Here is a 22,949-nt window from a genome sequence, read left to right on the forward strand (position 1 = left end):
AGTGTGCTAAATGAGATAAATAAATACATACACTAATGTGTAATATGTAATGCTAATTTGACGTTCCACTTAAATAAGAATGACTTCACATATACCTTCAAATTATTTAAAATACAATAATAGGTATCACAAACCTACCCAGCCGTCTTAAATTAATCAAATTTTGAGACAAATACTCATATGATTGAATAGATAATCTAAGTTGTACAGATAAAAAGATCTTCATTGATAAAAGATAAAAAAGATAAATATCGATTATATCGACGAGAAAATAAAATCCTGGATTACGAACAATGGTTCGATTTAAGATGAAGAAAAATGGATGGAAATAATTATAGATTTTTTGACGAAACTAAACTAAACAGGAAGATCAAAAATCTTAAAATTTATTCAAGATTATTATGAAAAATCATGAATTGATTAAAGTAAACTACAGCACACATCGATAGGAATTGATAAAGTGGAACCGAGAACTAAATCCGACAAGTATCTAAATGCAGCATCGAAGAGAGGTTCCCAACTTTGGATTGATGCGCTCGCAGGTGGCAGATTCACTGAAGGACATGATGCTGAAGGCTATGGGATTCTTGCTATTAAAGAAGGTCTACGGCTTGACGTGAACGAGGGCATCAAATGCGATGCATCCTCCTCGATGGATTTTGAACATTATCAACGACATATCCCATTGTTGAATCGGGTGGTAATTTTGTTTTGCTGGATCTTTTTCGTGGAAGAAGGTATCTTCTTCAAGGGATATCCATGCATTCTTCTTGTTCATGTTGGCTGCAAGGGTGCAAGCAGATGCCTCGAAGAGAGGAAAGGTGGTGGTGGTGGTGGCCTCTCCATGTGTTCATGGCCTTCTGTGGCATGTGGTAGTGCAGAAAAGGCTGCCTCAGGCACTGCCAATTCGTGGATTCTCCACGAAGGAAAGAAACAGGTGAAGACAGTGATCCAAAGGCAAAAAGATGTTACACTTCTATCATACCTCACGGAGAGGGAATCCAAGATAGCCTGCATCACCAGTATGTTTCAGTGCCCACTTGGAAGAGTACTTTGTAGGACGTCCATGAAGCTCACAAAACTGAAGTATACAGTCACTAATCACATGCATCCTTCATTGTGATGGTTCATTAGCCATGAGAACTACCTGTCAACTGCTACTTCCAAATGAAAGACTGAGGTCATTACATCTATGGGCCAGAAATGCCAAAAGTCATGCAATACTAGTGGCTGCAATTGTCATAGCAACAAGTTCATCCTTTCTGATTCCTTTTCTGATTCTTTTTCTACCATATTTTGACCAAAACATCATGATGTTGTGATCATGGGACTGGAGTGGTTTGCAGCAAAATCCAACCAGGGCAGTGTAGAAGCATATGCCTGGGGATGGATCATAGACTTCAGATGCACACATGAGAGCATTTGATCACAATGGACTTACAACAAGGGTTCGGCTTCATCTTTCAAGCAACGGTAGTAACACAGATGTTTAACTCTATTAGTTGGGAAATGATGAAGGTGGATAGATTGCTACAACAAAGGGAACACAAAGGAGGAAGTGCAGTTGACCATGATGTTTGTGTTAGGAAGGTGGAACAGCTGAAAAGAGCACTGCCTCCTCCAGCTAAAAAGGCATTGACTTGTTGGGAAGAAACTCCAAAAGTGAAAAAGAAGCCTCATCATAAACTATGGTGTATGCACAAAAGAGCCCATTCCTGATACAAAACTTGGGCTTGTGGGAAAGAGATGGCCGTCTCCCTTTGCTTTCTTAATTCAGTTGTACACTGCAATCATTGTGAGGAAAGTAGATTAGCAGAAGCTGTAAAGCTCTTCATCAGTTCTGTGAGGTGCATCTTCTGTGGCAGGCAATTATGTGCTTGGCCTGCCTGGTTTCCTCTTTCCACACCCTGCCAATGTCCTCTGCTATCTTCACAGCATCCAGGGATGCACCAGACAACCCCCTCCTCGTGAATCCAACAGCATAAAGCCCTGAGCTCCCTTTCCATCCATTTGGGAATGGATGCCTTGGGAAACCATCTTTGTTGAAGAAGTCAGTTCCCTGCACAAAATCAAAACCTCAAGGTGTAAGCTTTCAGCGATTAGAGCAAAGCAAATGACATTAACTGCCACCTCTTGTTCATATGCCCACTCCTATTTAATTTGTGTTCTCAGGATCCCAATATTATGCAAACTTGCATGACCATTAGATCATGTGGAATGCCATGCAGAAGCACATAGAATTACATGTTCTCTTCAAGCTAATAGTAACAAAAGAATTGGGAGAAGAACAAAAATGTGAACCACTTTGATCTCCTCTGACAAGGATTACACCGCATGGAAGGAAGAAAAAGGAAGTTTGATTAACCTGCAGCCATGAATGAACGTTGCTGCGATAACCGGTGGCCAGGATGACCGAATCGACGTCGATGATCGTGTGATCCACCAGCTCTGCCTTGCCATGCAAAAACCTCTTGACTCCAGGAACAACCTTTATCTCACCGCTCTTGATTTTGCTCAGGGCACCGATGTCCAACACGGGTGTCTTGCCCTGCGTGTTCTTCAGCTCCAGAGGACCCTGAGAAGGTCGTTTTATGCCGAGCTTCTCGATGTTCCCAAGTGTCATCCATGACAGGGCCAACAGGACCCTGTCGACCATCTTCAACGGAAGCCATTTCATCAAGGAGACAGCGAGCTCAAACGTCGATCTCCCTAATGTCTCCCGTGGTAGCACATGGACCTGTTGCACAAATCACTTGAATCAGTAAACAGAGTCCATGTAAGTGAAGCCAATGACGAGGGAATACAGTCGTAGTTCTTGTAACGTTGTCCTCACCGAGTCACGCACCACCATGGTGGGGAAGGCGTTATGATGACAGAGATCAAAGGCGACTTCCATGCCGGAGTTTCCGCAGCCGACAACAAGCACCTGCTTTCCCCGGTACGCCTCACCGGATCTGTAGTCGCTTGAATGTATCACCCGCCCGGCGAACTTCTCGAGTCCTTCCATCTCCGGGATCACGCAATCTGCATTCTCGCCTGCAGCCACGACTAGCCACTGGCAAATGTATTCCGCCTCGGCTTTCCTGCCCACGGCCTGGCGGCGTCCCATGGCGGTCCTCACCCGCCACATCCCGCAGGTGCTATCGTACTTCGCAGAGAGCACGGTCTCATCGAACTGTGGGTTGAGCTGGAAGTGCCGGGCGTAGGACTCCAAATAGTCTATGAACTGGTTCTTGGAGGGATACTCGGGGAAGTCATCAGGGAAAGGGAGCTTGGGAAGCTGGCAGAATTGCTTCGGGAGGTGGAGCTTTAATCGGTCGTAGGTGCGGTTTTGCCAGAGGGAGGCAATGCAGCTGGACCTCTCGAGGATCACGAAGGGGACGCCATGCTCCTTTAGGCATGCCGCCACAGCGAGTCCCGAAGGACCTGCTCCCACGATGAGCGGTCCATTCACCCACTTGCACCTTCTCTTAAAGAGATTCTCATGCTCAGCTAAACCAGCCATGATCAAAGAATCAGCGAGACGATTCCACTGACGAGGAGGAGAAGCTCTTTCGGTAGAACCAGTGGGGTTACGTGAAGGGTTCTAGCGGAGTTGGTATGATGAAATATGGTCGAGAGTTGTGAGGGACGAAGACGAGAAGCAGGAATAGTTCGCAAATGGAAGAGGGGAGGGAGTGTAGTATAAAGCTCGTTATGGTCAAGTGGGGGAGGTTGAGAGGACCGGAGGGGAGTATATATAAATAGTTGAGCTTGCCATGAGAGCTGCATGTGAGGAGTGTTTTGAGGTCCTTCCAAATCATAACCTTCGCCGTCTACGCCATTTGTTTAACATCTCCAAGACATGGTTTTAATCTCGATATGTTTTCTGAAAGAAGAAGGAAAAGAAACATCGAAGTTGTATATATTTCTATTGCAGGACTCAGAAACAGTACTGAGAATTTACGGGCCAACCTCTCGGAGCACCAAAATGCATACTCTACATTTTTGGACGAGTAAAACGCATGACCGAACGCGCAGCATATTTTGAGGACCTGACATAAGTTAGCATTGCTTGCTGAAGCAAAGAAAGCTGTTCAGCATCTGACACTGATTCTTTTCTCCATCAACTTGATGTTTTATCCATCACTTTCAGATGGCCAGAAAGAATATTGTGTTCTGAAGCATTTGCTGCCTTTCTCTGATCGATCAGGGATTTTGAGCTGGTTGCCATTGTCCAACTTACATACTCTTTTTCGTGCTTCTCCAAGTTTTGTGTTGATCAAACTCTTCAGCGATTTATAGAATCGATGCATCCTTGAGCATTCAATGCAGTATCCACTTTGAAATCCAGCACAGGGAGGGTTTCACATGATCTCCACGCCAGAGGACAGTGCTTACGTAGCGTCTCTTAATCTTCTCATGCATCTAACAGAAGCCTGCAGCTGACAAGGAGAACAGTCCTTCCTGCTACGGGACAAGAACTAAAAACGTTCTTCTTCCGTGCCATTTCGTCAAACACTTTTGCCTTCTAAATTACATGTAATGATTTCTCTCACAAGCAGCTTGCTGTTTCGAAATCGGCAAATAGATCTTCCTCTTGATGGACTCTTTGGCAGCATATTAGCCATTGCTTGCACAATCAACAGCAGCCTAAGCAGTTTATCGTGGACTATCACACGCACCTGTTACCTTCACCAAGACGGTAATCAATCTACTGTACCAGTGGCCATTGCTTATGCACTACATTTTCCTGATCATGGTAACTTGAAAGCTTGCCAATCCAAATATTCTGCAACTTCTCTCCATTCCACATATCTAATTGGACCTGAAAACATGCTAATTGGGCATTGAACTAACACACCATGTTGCCGAAGCCATGTGGGAGGAGAGGGAACATTCCAAGGCGAGAGAAAAGTTTGAGAGTGATGCATGAGGCCGTAAAATGATTAGGAGATATGGGAAGGAAGACCGAAAGGGAGAAGAGGAGATACATGACAAGGGGAAAAGGATAAGCGAAAAGGAGTTTTGATTCGAGTACTTGCTGCGGCAAGACGAATCATGCCATCCAACCCATCACAAAAATGACATCAATAGAACGCGTCTCACTGTTAGGAATCTATAAATCTTTTAAGCAGTAGAGCCCCTTCTTTTGGGGTTCTCATGATGATGAAATATTAAATATAGAAAAAGATTCGGGATTCCAATTCTTGGAGGTGGGGACGTCTTGGGGCCACGTAACGGAAGAAAATGTGGGGGGGTTTTGTGGACATCCAATGAGAGCAGGCCACGGGAGGAGGGTCCCACTTGGCAGACGACACAAAAAGTAGCGGATGGGGACGACTCCGACGGGAATCTTCGCATGGCGTGGGGCCGACGTCGAGTATCTATGCTGTCCCGTGTATCGCGTCTTTCCTACGTGGTGCGATCGCCACCACGTCGGACGGCTGCGGACCACGAAGGAAAAGGAGGGTGGGGGGAGGGCCCCACGGGGCGCACGGATTTTGAGGCAGCCTGGCCTTTACAGTTGGCTCCTCCCCACGGCCCATGACGCACTGCTCGTGCCATCTCTGCCCGTGAAACTTTCCTAACCCACCCCGCTGCACCAACGTCCCACCAAAGCAAACAAAGAACGGACTAGAGAATCTTGTAGCGAAACCCTACCCTCCCACCCAACAGATTCGATCTCGACCGAGGAAAATGACACGTGCACATCCGATTGTGATTTCGATCGGTGCTCGTTTGATTATAAGCCGGACACAGTCACACTCGAGAAGATGCTCAGTTAGTATACGACGTCACTGACGAGGCAGACAATCAAATTCGATATTAATAAGCTTGAAATCGACTAAAATCTTTAATCTTTCTAAGATGATATGATGTGAGGAAGCATTGGATAGATAGTTTGATGACCTGCTTTTTAAGATACTTATGATTTGTACTAAGAAAATATTAACTTTCTTTTAATCGTCTTTATATATGCAGTAGGTTGTTGACCTATAAGCCCTAATTCTTATATTCCCTATCATTAATAAAGTGTTCCGCGTGTGGAGGCTGAAGCGGTGATCTCAGAAATGATTAAAAGAGTTGTCGTGGATCAGTGCTCAAGTCACGGAAATAATATTCCTACCCTGTAATGATAGGCATCTCGTGCATTAGATCATGTCTTTGTTTCTCGTATAAAGGCTTTATGGAGGGTCCTTCAAGGTTCATTTATTGTTGCGAGAATGATGATCCCGGATGTTAGGATTTGAATAGTAACTTGGAGTGATGGTGAACCCCCCAAGTCTCTATAATCCGAGAGTGAAGCTAATGGTGGGGAGGCATGTGCATGGAGGTAGCCCTTGGCTTTTCTTTTAAGGGTACTCTATTCTTTTCATGTCAATGAAGGAAAAAAAAAAGTGTAGGGTAGGGCATTTGGCTTTTCCCGAGTCCTTATATTCTTAGGGCATGGGAATGCATGCTGCCAACTTTGCACTTGGCCACTTGTTAAACCAAAGCTTGGAACTGGATCACTCCAAGGGCAACATCCAAAGGTGATAGAAGACTGCATGCCATCAGTATCCTCATCAAAGCTAGCTTGGTCAGATAGGGATGTGCATGAACTGTCATCACCATGTCTCTCTCTCTCCATCTCTTTATTACACCCACGCATGCATCTGCTGCTACACATCAAATCCTCACCTTCTGTAACGCCGCTGTAATCGCGCTTTTTGAAGTAAAAAAGAAAAGCTCTCAGCTGCAGAAGCCATGCAGATTTCAACTTTGGACTAATCTAATAGGAAGCCAGTGGGCACGAGAGAAAGGAGGTGGTACCAGCAGATTATTATATATAAGGCAGAATCCTATGGATAGGGTCTTCTTACACACGCATGACAAAAGTTGTAAAGAGGTGATGGAGAACTTCTCTCTGGTTTCCTGCAATGGCTTCGAGGTTTTCTCGGCCGAATCTATTGCATGGATCCTTTAGAGAAAAAGAACATCCAAAGGTGGAGAGGAAAGGCATATATACTCCATGTTTACACATGTCCTGCGGATTCCGGTCTTATTCATGTACCTTAAAGATATAGTTTTCAAGCCTTTCAATTTTCATGATAAGTTTCTTTCACTTAGTTAAAGCTCATTGCAATGATTATATCATGCATGGGCTGTAGACATTTAGTCAGCTCAAACTTTTCATCTACAATGATTGCTGCACATTACTATATACAAGGCAGCGATCAAAGTGTAACCTACCTAGTGAAGAAAAAGGAAAAGAAAAGTGTAGCGTAGGATTCAATTTCTAGCACAAAGCTGTAAGTTGTGTTTCACTGGTTGATTTTTGTATGGTTTAATCATGTGATTTTTTTAAGTCGATTTGATTTAACTAATTGCGCGCCGGTAATGGCATCGACACTCGGCTCTAGAATTGATTGAATGTCAAAAAGGAATGGCTTTGATCACACAAGTAGTCAGTCACAATTATTAGAAGATTATGCCAGCCACTAATTTTATATTCTCAGCAAAAGATGGATAAGCATAGATGCAAACTCAACATTTGAAGCAGGCTATGGAATTTAAGATTCTGAATAGAACAGATTGATTAGGTTGGATTGGTGTTGGATCATAACAAGGCTAACTCACCAATAGATCTTAAGGTTGATTTTTAACACACACACACACACATACAGAGAGAGAGAGAGAGAGAGAGAGAGAGAGAGAGAGTTGTGATCAACACAGTGGATCAAATTTAACTGGCCAAGTTGGTTCAGCCACAGGAAAAAAGGGGTTGCCACCCTAATAAACCGATAGCTTTGTACCACATGTACTATAAGAATTTTTCCATGTCAGGCTACAAGCTCAATCACCTTGATAATTTTTAGTCAAAAATAGCATCATAAATAAGCTTTTTTCTTTTGATTTTTCGACTTCGTATCAGAATAAAGAAACAACCGAAGAAGATTTGATGCTCGGTAGCTTCTTCAGGCATGAGCTTATTTCACCAGAATACTTTCATCTCTAAACCACACAAAATTCAGCTTGTTTGTCTTATGATTTGAGTCGAATCAGTATCAAGTGACCAGTCCAATGATCATCATAATGTGATCAGAAATAATCATTTGCTTAAAACCCAAAGAGAACTCATAGATTACTGTTCCTCCCCTTCTCCTTCTGGAGTCATCAAGGGAAACCAATATGAATGAAGAAACTAGAGCTTATTCCTTATGGTTACAACCCCAACATTTGGCCAACTCCCAGTGAGCTGGTTCAGTTAATATGATCAGTTGGAAAACAGTTGAGTGTCAGTGAAAAGGCATGCTAAGATAGCATGTGGCATGGTCATATCTTATTGTTTCTGCTCTACGTAAGTTCTTAATATTATCATGAGAAGGAGATTCTTTGATGTTCTTGGAGCATGGGATGGTTGAGATTGAGTAATGTTCTTAGTCATAAAGCCTTCTTCCTAGCTAGGTACATCATCACATGGTATATAAAATATTAAACTATGTGATTTGAACCTCTTAACATTAATTCTTGACCTTTGTTTTAAGAAATAATCTTGTCTTTCATAGAAGCTGGTGCCTTGGAATGGAAATGTTATCTTCTAGGACTTGAAGATTGTGATCCATGGCCTTCTTCCTCCTTGTTTGTGGTTATCATGCCACTTCCAAGGTGCATGCATTAAGTGTCAATTTGATTTCTTGCATTTTTCACACATACGCAAAGCTTTGTGAACTAATTAACAATCAACAAACATAATCTTCTTTGGATTTAAGACCCTAAATCTTATAGTTCTATCATCACAAGAAATCTCTTGTTTGTTTGGTAAGACATTCATTTGCTGAATCATTGTTTAGTACTTTTTCAGGGGGTAAGAAATGATGATTTTAAATGACAAATAAGTCTCCATAGGCTTCATCGAATTGCTAACTATCAGCTAGTAATAACTAAATAGAAGCCTCCTAATGCAGGTTACTATATGACTTTGCATTGTCAACACTTCATAACATGGAACAAGTTCATCTTTTAATCAATGGAAAGGACAACAACTAATTGAAGTTAATCAGCTGCAACTGTTATTGAGAGAATCATCATTTGGTACTAATCCTCTCCAAATAAGACAAATGAGTCATGAACAGGACAACCTACTAATTTGGTGCTTAGATTATAGGTAGGGATCCTAACACAGTGCTCCAAGATAAATAATAATCGATGGATCCAACGATCAATCTACGGTTCCTAAACAATCGTGCCACGATAAAGAGCCTAAAAGATTAGTTATTTCGACAACTTTGTCGGGTTTAGTACTCTAATATTATCAGTTTAGCAAAAACTTCGGCTCACATGGTGGAGTTTAATCAACTAATCATCATTAATGACTACTGTTTTACTGTGTTTTCATTATCGAGGGACAAATTTACCTTCCAACACCAATCGATCTTTGATATGATCGAATTTAAATCTAAAGCACATTTGGATCTCAAGCGACAAATGAAAGATGCACCCATCATCTACCTTTTTTAAGCCAAAATAGTTCTTAAGGACCTATCTTAAGCGACAAATGTGTGTGTGTTCAAGAACTATCTAAAGGACCTATTCCTCAAGCATGAACTATCTAGAGTTCTATGGACCGCGTTGAAGTACGTGAGATTGATTGATCACATGGAAAAATAGTAGGTCAAGCTAGGGATGAACATGTGATCAGTGCATTGGTCAAGGCAATCATCGTTAAAAGAATATATATAGTGTTGTATCTATTGTGCTTGTCGTCTTAGCCAGAGAATACAAGGTTCCTGATCCCATTTAATCTTGCGTTTCAGCAATCAAAGGCAAGAGATTTGGGATGCTAAATTGCTTCAAAAACTGTTCACTGGTTTGACTACATGTCACATAGTCCAAAGTTAGATGTGTACATGGAATGAGTCACATGAACTAATCATTGCCAATCATCATGGATCTTGCGGCCGCCTCATAGTTAATTTTCTCTTTGAGAACAATCATGGAGGCATTAAACATAGGTATGAAGATAGTAAAATAATAGTGATTATTATAAAAGTTTGTCACCATCCAAAACTTAAATCATTATTATGTATTTGTTCATTTCTGATTGGGAGTAAACCAAGATGTTACAAAGCAGAGAAAGCTTGTATGATATTGTTGAGCATGTAATTAATGCTACAAATTGTAGCTCTCTTATTACTTTATGAAACAAGGGATTCCAATCTCAGTAATTTCTAATCCGAATCTCCTATCGGTTGATCAAGCCTTTTCCAAACATGCTATCAACCAAACCATCAGATTTAAAATTGATGTTTCTGAGAATTCTTGATCCACTGGATGTCCACCTGACTTCAACATGTCAATGTATCGCTGAATTGTTTCGTCAACACCAATTATCAATATAAATGTTCTTTTTTCTTGTTTTACTAGAACAATCCATAGTATAGATGTTGATAGCCGATGTACTACTTCCATAAATCTTTCTTTTTAACTTTGTTTATGACTCCTATTGATGGATGGGGTGTATGAAGTGAGTGGTGTGATGTATGATGAGAAAAATAAAAATAAAAAAAGTGATGATAGATGATCGAGTCAAAAAGTTAAAGAAGAATAGGTGGTAGCAATGTAGATGTTAACTCATCTTTCCGATCATGATTTGTGCAATGATTGAATAAATCTAAATAAGTAAAAATAATATTACTATGTAAAGGTAATCAAGTGATTAGAATGCTCATCATACGTAGAAGGATAAGCAAGTATGCCAAAAGCTAATTCTAAACTAGATTCAATAAAAGGTTCAATCAATTCTATTCTCTAAATTAATAGATAACATAAATTTTGAGTGGGAGGAATAATCCTTTCATAAATAGTCCTGATATAAATAAAATAATCTAATACTCTTAAACTTGGAGGTTAAACCGGTGACTAAGTAGATAGTGCGATACAGGCGATGATACTTAAGGTGATGGATGTCAACGAGGGCTGATATGAATGCTTCTTTTAGTATGGTGTCACTACTAGTCATAGGTGTCATGCAAATCAATTAGATGAGTGATGACACGTGTGACATGATACATATTCTTTTTGTTCATTATATTATTTGATATTTTATCACTTTTTATTACTTGTTGTATATATGCACATATATATTGTGATATCCATTGATTTGTGGAATGAGAATCAGATCGTGATGAGATCATAATAATGAGACTGATTTACCTTTAAACACAGATCCTAAATAATTTCGGTAATAAGTTACTCAAGAGAGACATCGAGATAACCGGACAGACTAGTGTACTGTATACCTGTACATATGATGAAGGTAGTTGGTTTCGTAGCTGCTCATGTGAGGACATTAGGGATATATTGCATATGCTCATTGGAGAATGAGTTCACTAATTGATCCGCTCATAGAATGTTGGATGGTTGATGATGCCTTATTGTTAAATAGTGATTCTATGGTCCCAATGATATATCTGGTCCTTAGACTTCGGACACAAGGATGTCATATATGATTACTCTATTCTTGAAAATTTTAGATATAGCACAATCGATCATCGAGAGTAGCAGCCAATCTTACGAGGACTATTGAGTGTCGATAGAGTATTATCCACTCTCGGTGTCATGAGAGCAATATCTTATATGTTCTTGCTCAAATAAATCTCTGGCCAGGGTCATTCAGATTGAGAGAGAAAGAGTTATTAAGGAGAATCTGATTAGAGAGAGACTCGAGTAGAAATTGAATGAGTATGACAGTATCATGTCTGGTATACGGTCTTTGGGAAATTAAATAGATGGGGAACTATAGATATATTGTAGCTAAGGACAGACATGTCCAATGGTTTGGATTCTCCTGTATCGTTTGGGGACTGTGGCGTAGTGGCCTAGTATGTCAATAGTTGATGTGTCGAGTGAATTATTATGGAGATAATAATTCACCGAGCAAAAAGGAGTTCTAATAGATATAAATGATGGCCAGCTCAATATTGAGCCTAAGGGTCACACGAATATGATAGGTATTACAACGAATAGAAGTTCGGATATGAGATATCCACTAGAGCCCTTATCTTATTGGATATCCAATAAGCCATTGAATCATTGGATCGATCCTATGGATGAGATCCAATAAGAGTCAATAAGAGATTATTGGATAAAGATTCACTAATCTGAGAGGCTTGGATAGTTGGATGAAGATCCACTGCCCAATAGGATAGTATCCATTATGGTTAAGTTGATAGGGGGTTTCTATAAATAAGAGGGAATCAAAGGTTCATAGGCTAGAGCTTCTCTTGGTTGTCATCTTCTATTCTCCTCTCCTCTTCTCCTCCTCAAATAGTAGGCCTGAAGATTTGAAAAACGTCGTTGCAGCCCTACTGTGTAGATCACTGCTGGAGAGGAGGGTACTTGACTTCCTTCATCATCTCCTATAGATCTGTAGGGTTTCAGGGATATACGATCTCCCTAGGTAACACAATTTTTATATACGTAGTTTTCAGTTTTATGAATTTTGCATATCAATCTTTGCTCGACGATAAATATAATTTATAAGAAATTTGGAGATTTTTATTTTCTGTTATTCTGCTATACATGTGATGTCGACCCTAGATTTCCCTACAGTCACTACTATGATGGCAATGATGCTGCTACGATAAAGATAAAGAAGACGGATGATGGAAAGGAGGGAATAAAAAAAATATATAGTAAGGCCTCTCATCCTTAAAGACTCTCTTCTCACTCAGGCCTTTCATATAAGAGTTTTGATAGCTACAATCACTCAATTAAAGGGGAAGAAGGAGTTTATAATACTTTTATAATGATGAATATTCCTTAGATGAGTGATATATACTTTATTCTAGAAGAGAAGTGAATAGGGACCCATAAGATGAAGATAAATATTCACTTTTGGTTGAGTGTCACATCATTCTAAAAGAGCGACGAGTATGAATCATAAGATAAGAACAAGTGTCACTCTTGCATGAATGTCATAAACCCTAAACGTATAAGAGTGGGGGTTAATAATTCATAGAATAAAGACATGTCTCCACTCCAAGGTACTCAGGTGTGTGTGGATATATATATATATATATATATATATATATATATATATATATATATATATATATATATATATATATTTATTTATATATGGCATCCCCTTTTGATGGCTTCATACATGCCCAAGACAAAAGCCTAATATAAATGCGTCCAATGCCTAAATCCTACTATAATTTAATAAAAAAATAAAATATGTATGATTGACCCTCTATAGCCATTTAGGCATATATGACTTTGGTGTGTCAATTTTGAGTTCTTCATGTCCTCTTGAACCATTGTAATGGTATGGTGGTACTTTGATCTCTATCAACTCTCTTCTGATAAAAAAAAAATTACGATTGGTGAATGAAATTTGAGATACTACTCCAGGAGGTTAGGGTCTATTAGTTGTAACTCCTCTTCTAAAATTCATATGTCCTCAAGGTTAGATTATCCATATCATCATACCAAATATTTACACTCTTGGTCAACGAGAGAGATAATAGGTTGGTCATCCAAGATATTCTCAACTTGCTCTCAAACAATCAAGTATAGAGAGAACTATGGAATTAGTGGTACTAGCATAGAAGAAGAGGAATAATCTCGTTGTCATTAGTGCATGTGATTATATCTCTAACGTGGGCTCTAGTGGCTCATGATAGAGTGGTAAGTCTTTCACTTTGGAATTAGAGGTATTGGCATAGACATTGATGATGCCCATGTCAACTGGTAGCTCAAGGATATAAGCATCATCACTGACTCTTTGTTATATTTTATAAGGACCCATGCTCCTAGCATATAACTTTTTATGGCCCTAGTGGGATATCCCTTAGGTTGGATCTTATCATCATTTGTTTTTCCTCATAAAAAGATTAAGACCTACAATGCATATTTATTTTTGACTTATATAATTCATCGCTCTAAGTAATCTTTTATCCAGTCTCATCATGCAACTCATGAATATTTTTAAGAAAAAATTCAATAACGTCTGAGAGAGAAAAGTGGGTGAGAAGAGACGAAGATCGATAAGTTTTCTAGATTAATAGCTAATGATAACTTGAAATAGACTAACACCAGTTGAGTAATTGATGGTGCTATTAAATGAGAACTCGGTTATAGGTAATATCTTATCTCGATTAGTTATATGATCATCTACCAAATATCGAAGCAAGTCACCCAACAACCTATTGACCACTTTAATTTAGTCATCAATTTGGAGATGATATATCGAGGAAACTTAAATTTAGTCCTTAGAAATTTCTATGGAGTCTTTAATAATAGCTGATAAAATGTACATTTTTATACCATAATGAAATTGGAAAAATCATGCAACCTAACAACTTTCTTAAGGAATATTTTGACTATATGAGAGACATCAAAAGTCTTAAAGAAAATGATAAAGCATATCATCTTTAAAAATCAATCAATAAGAATAAAGATATAATCTATCTCGTAATAGTGTGAGGGAGACCCAATACAAAACCCATAACTATTTCTTTTCAAAATGAGTGTGGGACAGGTACTAGTGTGTATAGGCCTGTGTTATGTTTTTTAGTTTTAGCTATTTGATAAGTATGGTAATACTTAATAGGCTTAGCTATATTCCTTTACAAGGTTGAGAATGAGAACAAGAATTAAGGCTTTCTTGTATGAACTGTGAAATGGTTCATCAACTTGCCTCTTGAGCTCTATATGCCAAGTGAGATTCTATTGGTAGTAGGGGTAATTAATCAAAAAGTTCTTTAGGTGTTATATCAAAAAAATCCTTTAAAATTTTTATGACATTAGGGAGCAATTTTGTCTTAGATTCAAGAGGAGTCTCTTTAAAGGCAAAAACAATTTCCGAGTCTTTTAGCTAAGCAGAGAAAGGATCAAACTTCAAAATGTACAAAGACTTAGATATAAGTATAAATAATAAAATTATCCTCTTAAAGGTATTAGTTATAATCTCCTTAGGGGGCAATAGGACCAACTTAATCTTCGTCCCATCATGCTCAAAGTAGTAGGTATTGACTTTGCCATAATGTATGACATACATGTAGTATAACTAAGACTTATCAAATAAGAAACATCCATAGGAAGCATATCATATCAAACTAGGTCCTTATATGTAGCTAAATTAATAGAAACTAAACATCTATAGATAATAAGTGTGCTAGTTTTGTCTACCCAAATCATATTGTTGGGTTACGAGTATGATTTACATTTAAGTTTAAATTTGACTATGGTGGTTTAGGATACTATATTAAGACTATTGCCCCAATCTATGACAATCTTACAATTATGATCATTACACTTAGTATATGTGTGAAATATACTAGTGCGATGCTAATCTTTAGAAGTTTTGAGTTGAGCCAAAATAATGCATAATCATAATAGTACATAAGGTAGCATTAGGTGGTCCCTCATTATCATATACACTAACTAGATTATCATTCTCATCATCTTAGTACTTCGGTTTATGTGCATTTTGTGAGTGTTTTAAACTTGGTTATTTATTATAGTGTCGAAGTCTTATATATATTGAATTATAACTTGCATGTAAATAGAAGTACAAATTATATATATATATATATATATATATATATATATATATATATATATATATATATATATATATATAAAATAACAAAAAGACATGGCCCTTGAATTATAATAAGTCTTTAGCAAATCTTAAAATTTGAATGAGTTTAAGAAAATTTAAGTTTTAAATATCATGCGGAGAATAATAAGCTACTTAGGTATAATTAAAGTAATAAAGAGTTAAAAAAATAAAAATTAAAGAATAGTATTACGCTAAAAATATTGAAATCTATAAGTGAGATTGAAAGATGAATTTAAATCAAAATATATCATTCTTATGGAACTAAATTAGGCTCAAATTAGGTAACTTTAAGAAAAAAATAAAATAACTTGGAGAGGAGGTCTAATGGGGTTGAACCCATGACCTCTTGGTTGCCTCTTAAGCAACTCTCCAAAACTAGCTCCTATTTACTTCAATCTTATCTTCTTCAACACATAAATTTTTTTAATTTTTATTTTTTCTCTTATATTTTAACCCTTTCTTTATTGAAACCTAAGGTTCTTGGTTCTAAAGCCTAATTCCTCCCTTGTTATACTTAGGATTTTAGTTTTATAAATTATAAACTAATTTTTCATTTATTTTTGAGTAATAAATACTTTAAATTAATATTTTATTTTTAAATTTATGGTTCTAAAGCCTTTAATATAACTTTAATATTAGATTGGAATATAGAGTTAATACCATCTTTATATACAAAGATATGAGATATATAAATTTAGTTAGTCCTAACCCTGTTTCAATAGAACATAATATGTGTTAATAGTTAGATTGGGGGATAGTTTAGTCTCCAAATGATTCTATTTTAATCTAAAATTTAATATGTATATAGTTTTATATTATCTTTTTTTTTTTTACAAATTTTCATGATAATTCTATGAAGTAAGATTACTTTTAGAATTATAGAGTAGTTTGATTGATACTAATTAGTTCATTTGATTATAGAGTGAATTATTAAAAAATTAATAGTAAAATTTAGATAAAATTTAGGTTTAGTATAGTCTATTTTAGAAAAAAAAAATTATCAAAATTTTTCTATGAATTATTTCTATGAATTATTATAAATTAATAATTTAAAAGATAGGGTTATTATTTAAAACATTTCTTAATCCTATACTCCCGATTTGATAGATTTACTGTTCCCTAACACACCCAATCGGAATATAGTTTTTCACTATTATCTTTATTTTTGAGTTAAATCTGGTAAGTGTAAGTTTAATTCATTATAAAATAATAGTCATATAAATTATTATATTTATAATATATTTTGGAAAATATATCTCATAGGATATGAATATGTTGAGCTAGGCATAAGTTTAATGTTAATGTATATATTACATAAGCATAAAAATATATGAATTATGATAAAAATATATTTTATAGATGCATTTATGACGATGTACAATATTAGAGTGCATATATATTCTATGACATACAGATTGTATGAATATGTTATGATGTGCAATCTATGTATATGTTATAACATATGATGTGAGAGTATATATATATATATATATATATATATAAGTTCATAAATATGCTATAATCCACGATGTATAGCATTTTGAGTTATTTTGATGTAGAATTTTACTTTTTTTTATTTTGCATATGCTATGTTATATAATTATATTTGTTAATGAAGTCAGTATGTTTATCATTAAATATCTTATACATATAATTTTAAAATATTCTATATGCATACCCACCTAAATAAAGTTATAAAAGCTTATCTTTATTAAGTTATTACTCACTATAGATCTTATTTTGTAGATAAGATTATTGGTACGCTATCTAAGTGATTGGATATAAAAGTGAGTATGTGTGACCCATGCTAATGCAAATAAGGATGATAACCTGTGGATATTTCTATATATAAAAAATTTAGATATATTATGTGTGTATTTTTATTTTGTTAGAGTTTATAATTTTGTATATGTCAAAATCATAGTATATAAGAAAATCATATCATTTTATTTAGTAAATTAGCATATTTTACTTTTAAGATCGCTAACTTGTATGGTAGTAGTAATTGAATTAAAAAGTGATATCCTACTTAGTCATATATGTAAGATATATATGGAACTTGAAGTATTATATTTATTCTCTCAAACTATTTTACCATTATAGGATACATGCAAAAATGCCTTTTGAGGTGGTGTAGCATATTACCTAGGTCATTAGGATTGTAATCAATTTTCTGTTAGACTAAAGGTTAGGTCATCATTGGGATGATCATTTTACCTAAGTGGCAACCGAGCGGCTTCAAGAGTGATTAAGCGCTCTTTGAATGTTTGATAGTGTTTTTTATAATAAACTAGACGAGCATCTATAGTCTCAAATTTGGCATTAATTTGAGCTAACAATTATGTAATCTGATCTAAATTCATTATAGGTTGCCCCAGGTTGATGGGCTCATTAGGATAGTAAATAGTTTCATTATGGATAGTCATATTGGTAGAATGTGCACAATATGGGCAATTATGACAATGCTAGGATATTAAACTATATGGAGAGGCTACAAGCGATTTTTTTGTTCAAATTTTTAGGGATAGTTTTTGACTCGTAGAGCTTCAAGTGAGACAAATTTGGGCATATTTGGAGATATCTAGATGTGAAAAATGAGTAGATCAATACTAAAAATAAAAACTAAAGATTACTAAATATAAATGATGACCAAAAGAAGTAAAATAAGTTGTATAAGAACTAAAAATGATTGGACCAACTTACCTTGAGACCAAACTGATACAGAGGGTAAGTGGCGTAGTGTGTGATAAGTAAAAATAAAGAGTATGGTGAGAGGTGATAGAGTTAAAAAGTTTACGAATAACGAGTGATAGCAATGATAATGCTAACTCATTTTCCTAACCATAACTTGATTAACTTTGATTAGTTTAAGTAATAATTTAATAAATCAAAATAAAATAAGTATAAAATAATTATTTAAAAGTAATCAAGTAGGGTTAGAAGGCTCACGACAGATGGAATGATCAAAAATAAAATTTGTCAAGAGCTACTCTTATACCAAATATAATAAAATCATATTATCTAAATTAATACATTATATGAGCTTCAAAAGTAGAAAATATTTCTCTCGTAAATAGTCCTAATACAAATAAAACAATCGAATACTCTTAGCCTTAGTATTGAAATGAGAGCCAAGCGGATGATGCGATTGAGGTGGTGTAGCTTAAGGTAGTGGTTGTTGATAGGATCTACATCGATGATTAATATGGTTACTCATTTTAGTGGTGGCATCATTGCTATGATGGCGATGATACTACTATAATGAAGATGAAGAAGGTATCTGATGGGAAAGAGGGAATGAAAAGAAGATAGGGAAGAGTCTCTCACTCTTAAGGACTCTCTCCTCACTTAGGCCTCTTGCTTAGGGTTCTTGGTAATTGTAAGCAGGGGGGGGGGGAGGTTCATTTGATGAGTAGCATATGCCCCATTCTAGAAAGGAAATATGTCCCTATCCATAGGATAAAGATAAGTATTCATTCATTCTTAGATGAATGCTATGAATATCATTCTAGAAGAATAATAAGTAGAGATCCATAGGATAAGTAGTGTCCACCATTGTCTATGTTATACACCCCCTTTTAATATGTGTCCACCATTTTAGAGATATATAAGATAGAAATATGTGTCCATTTCAATATCCTCTACCACTCATACTTTAAGATATGTGTATAACATTCCCTTGATGACCGATACAAGCCTAAATCCGAAGCTTAGTATAAATGTCTCATGCTCAAATCTTATTATAATCTAATAAAAAAATATGTGTAGAATGGGTCTTTGATAAGCATTTTGACTCATATAGCTTTGATGTAGTGATCTAAAACTCTTCATGTCATCTTCGACCATCAAAATAATGTGGTGGTACTTTGATCATCATCACTTATCTTAATTAATTAGAGTATCAATATTTCTTAAATTCATGTAAATATAAATTTTCATAGCATATTTTCTAAAGAATCATTTGTTATTTACAAAGAGTATCTAAATTAGTTAGCCATACCAAAAACTATCACTTTTTATAAAAAAAAATTATCTTTATCTATTTTTGTTAGATTAGAAAGTATTCTTTAAAAATTAGTTAGCCACCCAATATAGCGACGAGCCAATCATTAGCCTGTGCATTTTTATTGGAAGTAGCACCAAGACCTCTACATGGCACCACCTAGATTATATCGTCCCTTGTAACCCATCGACACTGAATCATAAATCGTGATTTCCACTTACAACTAATAACCCCTCAATAATATCACCCTCCTATTTCACATGCAATGCCATATGTAGCCAAGTCCTACCAACCCAGCCCACTTGCAAGGCCTCCCCTTTTTATCATGATTCCTTTCTTCGATGCTGAGCAAACACCACACATCGTAATGTCATTTCACATAATAGCGAGGATACCTAAAGTAATCGTTGCCTACATTGGCAAGCACCATATGTAGCGTCATTGCTTCCCTCAATAGGAATCGCTGCACGCAACACTGCCACCTATGAGTTCCTTTGCTACTGCTCATAATAGTAGCTGATGGCAGTAGCACCGTCGCATGTGCAACCACTACTCTCGGCAGGGTCGACAACCATAATAGGCTGCCACCCTCCACAATATTGCCGCTATCAATAAGCTACCCACGATAGCCCGTCGACCAAACATGGGTAACATGTCATGCCCGACTCTACTTGCATAAAGCGAGGAACCTTATATCGTTTGTAAGTAAGCGACAAGATGAACGATATAGGAAAGCAGATTGTTAACACAAATGGATCACTAAAGCATTGTATGATCAAAATAAAATAACACCTTTTCGCAAGTGAATAATGGTAACAAACAAATCTTCTATACTCTTATGATCTAAGATATTTGATTTCAAAATAATAATCATGCTACCATTATGCGAAAAATTACTTTAATTCTAGGAACTAAAATATAATAACCGTAGATCAGATCATACTACTATAAGCAATATAATAACCATAGAACAATAATCATACTACTATTATGCATACTTTTCGATATTATTCAGATATTTTTATTTGAACCAATAATACACTTTGTAATATGATACCTAAGCAATAACAATATAGATCTATTGGATAAACTAAACCTTACTTCTCTTTTCTTCTTATATTTATCACACATGTTGAGGCCTTAACAGAGAGTTTAGAGTAAATAATTATGAGCCATTTCCATCAAGATGATTTTCTAAAATATCCTACGTAGATTTTCTTTTTATTAGTAAATAATCATAATGATAATTCAATCAAATTTAGAATATATCTTATTTAATTAAATATGATCATGTAATCTAATAAGTATTCTTTAAAAATAAAAAAAAAATTGTTATCCCTAATTTATACTATTTACATATCACTTGATTATAACTTATTTGGAGGTAGAATGATAAACAATCAGCCAACCTCACACTTAGCTGAAACACACTGACAAAAAGAATGATGCTTCACTTGAGACATGATGAGGTTTCCTAGGTGGGCTTTAATTTGAAGTTTTAGGTCTACTTTAGTTATACAGGCTCGGAGAATGACAAGGATGTTGAATTGGTGTTGACTTTTGTTGATAAATTTTCGAGCCTATGAGACTCCAGCTATTGATGGCTCTATATCATGTCATATCCTGTTGATATTTTTAATGTTAGATCATTTATGAAACTAATTGATTTGATCCTACGAGATAATTGATTCATAAATTTATTAAATTTAAATAATTGATTATAATAATTAAATTTAAATTAATTATAATTCACCCATTAATTCAGGTAAATTTAGATCTCTATTAACTTCTAATATGAAACTAAATTGAGGTATTATAATTGATGTAATAGATCAAAATACAACTATCACCAGTATTATGATCATGACTCATGATACACGAGCCCTATCCGAAATGGATATGATTTTTAGTGAATGACTTTAGCAGCTATCTTGATGCTTTGGTTGTGAAGGTTTGTTAATCTGTGATGCCAACTGAATCAACAACACTATTACTTTTGCCAACTTACTTTGCATTGTAAGATACTACTTTTATGCTCTCATTAAACTATTTATCATATATATTTTCTCATTAAACTATTTATTATATATATTTTTATGTACATATACTCTTATGTATCATAGGAGTCAACTTTACAAGTTCTTCAATTCTCTCAAACTCATTCTCATATCTCTCTTTCATTCTCATATTTTCACTCTCCTAAACTCAACAAAGCTATGATTAAATTAAATTTATGAGGATTAAGAGGAAGATCCCTCTTAGTTAGAACATGGTAGAAAGAGTTGGATAATATCGAGTTAGACTCTTCGAGGAATTAAAGACACCTAACCATCACAATTGTTCGCCTAACATACAAAGAAAAAGATTGTAGTATCAATTGCACTATTAGAAAGAATCAAGTCAGGTGATGAAACACATTCTCAATCACATTCAATAACCCACTCAATCCACATATATTGTATTATTGTGGACAATAGTGTCTCAACTGATGATGGTGACAATGTCGGAGAGGCAATAGTCTTGTCAACAAAATTTGAGGGTGATGCATGAACAGAGGAGCAATATTTTATATATGCCAACCAAGATTCAAATCATATAACTCGATAAGATATTGATTAAGTTTATATATGAAATGGGAAAGAGAAGATAATGAATGATTTTGAGTAGATACGACATAACCTACATGATGTAGATATAGAGTAAACTCATCGTATTCACAACTATCATATTATGAAAAATCTTATGGCCAACAAATGATAATTGGTCATACTTCTTTGAGTAATAGTACAATGATCAATCTTATAATATAAAACAACACATCAGTGGCGAAAGTAGAAGTTCTGACATTCTCCATACTCGATGCTAATACATGTCATAATTGTACTTGCTTTAAGAGTCACCTTGGACACGTGTGATTCACGACGATTATATTATGATCATCACTACATTGATGTACCAATGACATATGATATATATATATATATATATATATATATATATATATATATATATATATAATGTCATGAGATTTGGTCTGACAAACATATCAAATTGATATACAAATACATAGGATTAATGATGTCGATCCATCAGCAATGGAGTCTTATTATTTTTTTTATTGATAGAACCAAGTATATTTACTGATTGATTATTTAATTTATTTGAATATTAAATTTTATATTATTAAAAAAAATATAATAATTCAAGTTATTTCTTTATAGATAATTCAATATTAACGGAAGGGCGATTCGAAACGTACTATAAAGCTATTTCTCAAAACTTAAAAAAGATATGTCACTATTCTTTCTTAATTTAGATTATTTTTACTAAAATTATGTTAAATTTATA

General features: G+C 35.5%; 1 protein-coding gene across 1 annotated transcript; it reads right to left on the reverse strand.

The window, feature by feature from the left end:
- Positions 1-1,153: 1,153 nt before the first annotated feature.
- Positions 1,154-3,690, reverse strand: LOC135631001 (probable indole-3-pyruvate monooxygenase YUCCA5). The gene is made up of 3 exons (XM_065138358.1): positions 2,834-3,690; positions 2,366-2,737; positions 1,154-2,059 (listed from the first exon to the last, which is right to left on the reverse strand). The coding sequence occupies exons 1-3, from the start codon at positions 3,503-3,505 to the stop codon at positions 1,835-1,837; spliced, it is 1,269 nt and encodes a 422-aa protein (XP_064994430.1). The 5' UTR covers positions 3,506-3,690; the 3' UTR covers positions 1,154-1,834.
- Between the last annotated feature and the right edge of the window lie 19,259 nt (positions 3,691-22,949).

The sequence above is a fragment of the Musa acuminata genome, chromosome BXJ3-2, assembly GCF_036884655.1.
Source record: "Musa acuminata AAA Group cultivar baxijiao chromosome BXJ3-2, Cavendish_Baxijiao_AAA, whole genome shotgun sequence".
NCBI lineage: Eukaryota > Viridiplantae > Streptophyta > Magnoliopsida > Zingiberales > Musaceae > Musa > Musa acuminata.